Genomic DNA, 7,933 nt, shown 5'->3' with positions numbered 1-7,933 from the left:
CATGATTCCTATTGCTCTCCCCCCTCAACTCCATGAATTTAAAAATAAATACTACCATGTTCCTGCATTACTCAGGGTTATCCTTTCTTTCCCAATTTTTTGGCAAGCATATAGGACGTAGCATCCTACATAATGGAATAACATTTTTTCCTTTCTTTCCTGCTCAGGTTTTTTTTTGGAAGGGGGCTTAACTGTTTCAGTCCCATGGTTACAGACAATCATTTTCTCCAGTTCCTTGGTGTCATAAGTATGTGGATCCAAACCTTTCCCTGAACCACCATTACTAACTCCTGCAACCGCCTATTTGCTTCCATCTATGTAGGAGAAGCAAGAACTTGTGTACAGTATGTGTGAATCAAATTTTTGTCTCTGTTTTTAGACTGGGAAATAGGAAATATCCTATTGTCTTTGGCTGCTATGCTCTCTTTCAGATTACAGCCCAGGGACATCATGGTGGGGGGTGAGGGCTGGGAAGGTCAAAATATTCAGGATAGTGGCCGTGGCAGTGCAGTTGAAGCCCTGATTCTTTTAAATCACTTGCAAAGGTTATACTACAAATTATGTTAAATTCTACAACTGACTCTCTACTTCTGAAATGAAATGACTCTGTGTAAGAAGAAGATATTTAAATGTTCTCCTTCATCCACTCCCTTTCAATATTTGTTCCCTGCTATATTTTTATAGAAATATTACAATTACATTTATGGCTGTTAAGGGAACTAGCAAGGGGACCAATGAGTCATCTGGAAAAAGGCATTTCTGAAAAATGAGTTTTCTTTACTTTTGCTTAGAAATTATTCAATCTCTTAATATCTAAAGTACTGGGAAAATTATTATTTGTTTACATGGTAACCAGGATGAGGTTTATTGAAATTGTTATTTATATATTGAAAATTAGATTGATTCTAAGAAAGTGCATCATTCTGATCATAATATTTAACTAATTTGAAAAATGCTGCATAGTTTGTGATTATGGTCATATTATTAATAGCCATTTTTGTCACATAGAAAGGATACAATAGATGCAAATCTCTCTTTAAAAAAATATGCACTTGTTCAGACCTGTTCAAAAGGCCATAGAAAGTATTTTCAGTTTTTCTTAAGTCCCAAAGATGAAATTCCCCACTTTCAATAAGTTCAGTTCAATATTTCTATTTTGTATATTTATATTACTTCTATATTACAGTTTTTGTAAACTGTAGACACTTGATGCTGTCTGAGTACTTTGTCTGAAAAATTTAAACTGTAGAAGATCATGGTGATAGAATGTGAATGTCCACATCTTCACAATTACAACTTAATGTTTATTTTGTGCCTTTGAATCAATCATGGGTCCTATGCCATTATCTTGGCAGAATTTTTTGGAATTGCCATTGCCTTATTCCTAGGGCTGAGAAAGAGTGCCTGGAACAAAGCCATCCAGCTGGGTTTGTGCCAAGGCAGGACTAGAACTCACAGTTGCCTGGTTTTTAGCCCAGTACCTCACATAGCCTGGTGATCTCTAATTTTTATTATGCCATACCTATCTATTTCTACTAGGTGGCAGCACCTAGTTAACTTTGACTAATTTTGAGAAGTTATGGGGTCAGACCTGATTAGTACTTGAATGGGAGAAGAAAATTCCTGGGCTATAGGGTAGACTAGGAAGTTAAATTCAAAGACTGGATGATAGTATGCTAATGCAAGCATGAGGAACAGCCTATAGATGTGTATCTCCTATGAAAGAATGCCATGGGGAGTGTGGGACTTCACTTTTTCTTCTGATGGAGAGTTGGATTCCAACCATATTATTTGTGGATGTACTGTATAATTTCTCTGTTAGGAGCCACTACCTCATTATTTATTTATGTGATCGAACTCTTGGAATTGAAATAAAACTTGGTCCCACAAAGAAGTGTAGATTCCCATGATGGAAAAGTGTCTTCTGGTATAGATGTGTTTATCTAATACAGACATTTTTTTTTTTTTAATAAAAATGTCCTAGAACCATTAGGAACGGATTTTCATTGAGTGTAGACAGCAGTTCATTATGATAGCATCTAGTCTGTACCTCCAAATCAATATAATAGTTTTTGAATTAACTATTCACCTATTTCTTTATTGGATAAACTATTTCTTTATTGGAGGATAGGTGTAATAAAAGGTTCATGACCTTTTTGTCTGGAGGGGAAATTCTAAATAGATTGAATATATCAATTCCGAAAACTCAACCAATAGAGTTTTCTTTCCAGTCTCAGTACTCTCACTTTTCAAACAGATCTGTGTAAGAGGTATGGTTACCCAGTGCCCTCTCCCTTATATTTAATCCTCTTTTCACAAGACTCTGCTCTCTTTCCTGGTTCTGTGCTTGTCTTTGGCTCAGCCAGTATAAATCTTTCTTTTTCCCCCATGGCTCATTGGCAAATCTAGGCAAGAGCAACCAACAGAATATGTTTATCACTGAAAGCAATGCTGAGCATTAGTCCATCCTACATACCCATTTGGATGCCTACACCTCTACTCAACCAGCAGATGTTTTCCACAAGTGGATGCTTACATCTAACTAATTGAAATTCATTGTCTGTCACTTGATTAATTACTTTGATTGGTGTACTTCTGCTTCAAAGCTGGCAGAGGTTAATTACTCTGAGTAGTCCATAATGAGAATTTCCAGAACTCTGTGTAAAGACAATTTAATTATGCAGCCTACAAAGGACAGTCAATAACTGCTGAACAACTTCACAAATGATGGCCATGGTACATAAAAGAATAATGCCTGAATTTTGAGGTACAGACGGGATGCTATCATAGTGGATTGCTGTCCAGGCTCAGTGAAAATCTATTCTCTCTGGTGCTGGGAAAGTGATTTCTGAGGTGCACTGTAATAAATGGCCTGATAGTAATTTAGTAAACACTTTCATAACCCATAATCTGCAAAAAAGTCAATAGCAGTTTCCTGACCTTTTCATTATTGTACTTCTTCACCTTCAGAAACAGTTTAAAAGATTTCATTCATCACTGTGAGGAATATAACACAGAACTTACAGCTGTTTGATTTTCCTTCTGTTGTATCTGATCTCACCCTGAGGTAATAGTTATGTACATATGTCTTGCTAAAACAAGGATTTTTTTTTGAAAATAACACTTTTCTATTGCCTTTTGGCAAATGTTTCAGCCTCCAGATACTGTTTATAAGAAATCAGCTCAAGAGTTATGCTTCCCAGTGATGAATGTTTATTGCTACCATGTGAAGATTGTCTAACCAAGTAGCATTCTCTGCTCTAATCCTTTCCAACGTCTTCAGTAGACAGAAAAAAATAACATGTCTGATGTTTGTGTGTGCATGTTATTTTTAAGGAAATAATAACATAATTGATTTTTCCAGCTTTAACAATTGCATTGGCAGATACACATTTAACACACTATTTTCCCATTCCTTTTGAGTGGTGCCAACCATCACTGAACTATCTCAAAACTTACATGGAGCCTGCAAACATCCAATCAGTTGTGGTTTTGGTCAAGATTCCAGCAAGGACTGATGGCAACAGATGTTGCCGGAGATGCTGGAGTTCTAAAGACTGTACACTTCATATACTGTTGCATATGTAGGAATATAACTCTTGTGGAATTCCAAGTCTGAAAGCACCTTGCAGATCTGTCATACCTGGACAGCATTAAGTTAGGAAGACTGTGTTGGATCCTGCTAGACAAAATACTTGTCAGGTTTCTCCCAGAAGGCTAGGTGGGAATCAATTAAGCATGCAAACAAGAATTCAGGAACTTTGGATAAATAGTTTTATTATAGAAAAGCTAATAAGCCATTTCAAAGGAATTCCAATGACTGCTGTATATTCAATATGAGACCAAGTTATAGTGAAATTAATGTTCAAATTCTTATGTCTCTTTCTTCCGCACAAGCTATGCAATGGTCTGGAAGGCCCTCTCTTTTGGGTGGGTGACCCAATTTCCACTGCCTTTTGTTAATAGACAGTACTGATATCAGGTTGCGTTCCTCTGATCGTGTGTGAACTCATTCTGATAATATTATAGCTGAGTTCATAGTATAATGAACTCCAATAGGCATCTAATATATTATTCTTAGCTCAGGACTACATTTTTTTTCAGATATTCAAATTCTATTAAGTTGGTGCTCATTGAAAAAGGTGAGACTACAGGTGTTTGAAAGATTTTGGAGAAATTTCTGACATGTTCTGAAAGTTAAAAACATTTTCAATACAAAGTAATTTAATATTAATAGAAACCATATGATATGTTTTAGTGCAAGTTAGAGATTTGGGCTACTAGTATTTCATTTAAAAAGCACTGGCTCCCTATAGATTTAGTTTTTATCTGTTCACTGTTGCAATTTAAAAATTAAAGACTTAAAAAATTCTTCTACTTTGTTAACAAAGCATGCCATAGTTTGACATTATATCTTAAAGTATTTGTTACTGTCTCTCATGATCATTTTAAAGGAAGAAGATAAATAGAAAAAACAAGTTAGTTAATTGGGCAGCTTTAAAATGAATCAAATAAAACCTGAAATAACAGAGATAATTTTTGACTAAGCACATTTTTTGTCTCTGCTTAGGTTCCTCTCTTCCAGATATAGTGTCTAAGATGGACACAGCAGCTAGTTTGTAAAATATTTTGCTACATTTACAGTTCATCTAAATAACAAATACAATAGGAAGTCTGAAGTTTATGTTTTATTAGTTAACAATTTTATTGATGTTATTTATTGATTATTTTGTTCATTGTAATACTCCTGTTATCAATCCTGTGATATTTTAATGAAGAGATAACACAAATAGATGATGATGATGATGATAATAGCAGCAACAATTCTTGGGTCAGAGTAAGGCAGTAATTAAGGATCTAACTTGTTTTTAAAGAGAAGAACCACAGCACAAATAATGTGTGTTACGTGTAGCCACCTGTTTATGGAAAGGCATCATTATGGGGGATAAAACTTTATGTAGTCCATTAACTTATTTCCTTAGTGACCTCTCAGGTATCTATGGCATGTCAATCAGGACATGCATGTAGTAACATATCCCAATGTATTTCCAAGAAATTAGTAGTGAGGGAGGTGATGGCTTTGTATATGGAGGTAAGATATATCAGTCATGACTACAGGTCACTATATTTTGCAGATACTTCTTATGTTTCCTGAATGTTGACCCTAGATTACAGCATCGTCTAGGGGTCTGAACCTTGGCTATTCTTTAGCTGTATTTTTCAAATCAGTTATGCACATTGTCTTTTATAAGAGGGAGTTGGAACTAAAGAAAACCTACCTAAAACAAAAGAAAAAAAAATCAAATCGTGCAATCTGATTCTTGTTTAACACTGCAGCGTATGGTGCAATGTACATATTTGAGCAAAATCTTATTACTAGGTGGATAGAATAAAGGATAATTAAGTGAACTATCTCAAAGAATTTCTTAGCTGGTTAGAGAAAACACATATGTTTATCACCAATAAATAATATAGCAGCTTCAGCTGTAATACCATATTACTGTAGACTCCTTTTGCAAACTCTAATGAAGTTAATTGTTTACGTGCAAAGACCTGAATGAGGCCTATGTCTGATGGTGGTCTAATTACAGAAGTTAAGCTTGGAGGAGCAGTCTTGGTAATCTATATGTCTAGATCCTTTAGAATCCTTGGGATCCTACATGATAAATTGCTCACTGGAGTTTTGAATTTCTAGTAGCTAAGCCCAGCTAGGCTGCCAGCAGCAGAACAATCTCTTAAATGTACTTCTCAGTTCCGGGCTTCGAAATGCATAAATCATGGGATCAATAACAGCATTAAACATGATTAATATACCATTCACATGAAAGATGGACAAATAGCAAACACAGTAAGGGTTTTCAGGGCAAAAACGTATTAGAAGCATGTGAAGAACAAAGGGAGCCCAACAGCAGAGAAAAACACCAAGTAATAGTGTTAATGTAATGGCTCCTTTCACGCTAGCTCTCTGGTGGACAGAACTTGCAGGCATCAAGGCAATCTTCATGGCGTGGGAACGGGCAAGCAGAAACATATGGATGTAAAGGCAGAGGTTAAAAATGAGCATAAAATAAAATAGAGCACTGAAAGATACAATAGTGGCAATATCATGGGAGAAAATCACTACTGCTATGCTGCTCCCAGCACAGAATGCCCAAATTACTAGCAAAATCAGTAAAGCACGCCTTTGAGTCATGATGTTATGGTAACGCAGCGCATAGAATATAGTGATATATCGATCAGCAGCAATGGCCAAAAGACTAAAAATCGATCCCAGTAAAGATAAAATAAATATGAAATCTACAATATCATCCAGAGTTGTTACCATTTTTCCACGACATGGAAGGTGTCTCATTTTGCAAAATATGATATATAAGATGTTCTCCAGAGTCTTGGACAAACTTCCTAGCATGTCTGAAACAGCTAAACTGCAAATGAAAATATACATGGGGGAATGCAGATTCTTATTCCTCCCTACTGCAATAAGCACTAGCAGGTTTTCCAGGATTCCTACTATAGCAATGGTGAAGAAGATTTCCTCTGGCACAGCAATTGTCATACAATCGGAGACGTTCAGAGATTGCTCACTGTTGTTTTCAAAGACATGAATGCTTGTCTGCTCCAGAAGTCTTATTATTTCGGAAGCTGTGTTGGTCTTCATCTTCTTAACCTTTTTGATTTGGTGGTGGGGGTAGGGGTGGGTGGGTAGAGAGAAATGCATGAAAATTACTCACTCTGCCTTGATTACATAACTGCAAATATGTCAAACTGAACGTCTTATTATGGTGAAATCACTTCAGCTGGATCTGGGAGAATTGCTACAAGGTGATCGATTAGTAATTGCCCTCCTCATACATTATCCGTGAACAGAGAATTGCAATGTATACTGGGGTATGGAATGGCCTGCATCTCATCCCTAAGAGCACAATGGGATGCACACACAGCTGTATGATCCTCCCCACTTGACCTCACCTTCCCACGTAAACAAAAAGTTTGAAAAAGATTGTTTTATCTGGATTCCAAATTTCCTGGACTCATCTAGAAGCATTCAGCCGAGTGCTTGTATGAACCCCCTTAAGACCTTCCCATGCAATCGAGAAAGATCAAAGTAGAAAAGATGAGTTTGGGATATAGCTGGGGCTGCAGCTTTCTTATGAGACACCAGGATTAGAATGAGTTTATAAAAAATTACTGTGAAACAGATAATTGCATTCTGGAATCATAGATATTTGTTCTTAGCTGCAGTTAGATGGACTCCTTTAGTCCCAGCTGGGTAGAAGCAATGGAAGACCAACACAAGGCATTCACTGCTGGGTTTGTTTATATCTTATATTTGGATGAAATAGATTATTCTGCTGTAACCTTTGGACAAAGTATATACACATTTGAGTTGTCTTTGTCACTTAGAAGTCTTTTAGCTATTTTGACAGTAGGCAAATGTTTCCCTCCAAGGTTTTCTAGTAAGCAGAGTGTTTTGAGTACTACTACTACTACTATATTCTTCTCTTGCCAGTAGATTGGCAGAAAGATATCATTTCTTTCTCTCAACAAGATCTTACAAATTCAAAAAAAAAAAAAAAGATCTTACAAATTTAATTTCAGAGAAAAAAAATCCTTACTGAATAAGGCTGTCATATTCTGCAAGATAAATAAATGAGAAAGATAAAATATACGGGATAGACATAAATAATTTGCTCTAGATAAAATATTTTCCCCAGTACAATAGGATGGCCGTCTACCTAGAAGAAAGCCTTGCTGGGTTCCATGGGACTAATGTCACAGTGAATCTAGAACTTTAAAGTCTCCCTTGAATTGTGCTCAACTCTTGGTGATTTGGACACATTTTGGGGGGATTGAGGGAGAGTTATTATAGAGGTGGTTTAACATTGGCTTGTTCTGCAATGTGTTTTTGACTTCTGAGTCTATATAACTCTGA

At 36.2% G+C, this 7,933-nt stretch overlaps 1 protein-coding gene across 1 annotated transcript; it reads right to left on the bottom strand.

Annotated features, from left to right (window-relative positions):
• Window positions 1-5,594: 5,594 nt before the first annotated feature.
• On the bottom strand, window positions 5,595-6,661 carry MC2R (melanocortin 2 receptor). The gene has a single exon (XM_007422817.2). It carries the CDS (start codon window positions 6,656-6,658, stop codon window positions 5,699-5,701), a length of 960 nt encoding a protein of 319 aa, XP_007422879.1. The 5' UTR covers window positions 6,659-6,661; the 3' UTR covers window positions 5,595-5,698.
• Between the last annotated feature and the right edge of the window lie 1,272 nt (window positions 6,662-7,933).

This window comes from Python bivittatus, unplaced genomic scaffold (assembly GCF_059951505.1).
Source record: "Python bivittatus isolate LINGU-HERP-01145 unplaced genomic scaffold, Pbiv_v1 ctg000840_np1212, whole genome shotgun sequence".
Classification (NCBI taxonomy): Eukaryota; Metazoa; Chordata; class Lepidosauria; order Squamata; family Pythonidae; genus Python; species Python bivittatus.
This window is presented reverse-complemented; position numbering and strand designations above follow the sequence as displayed.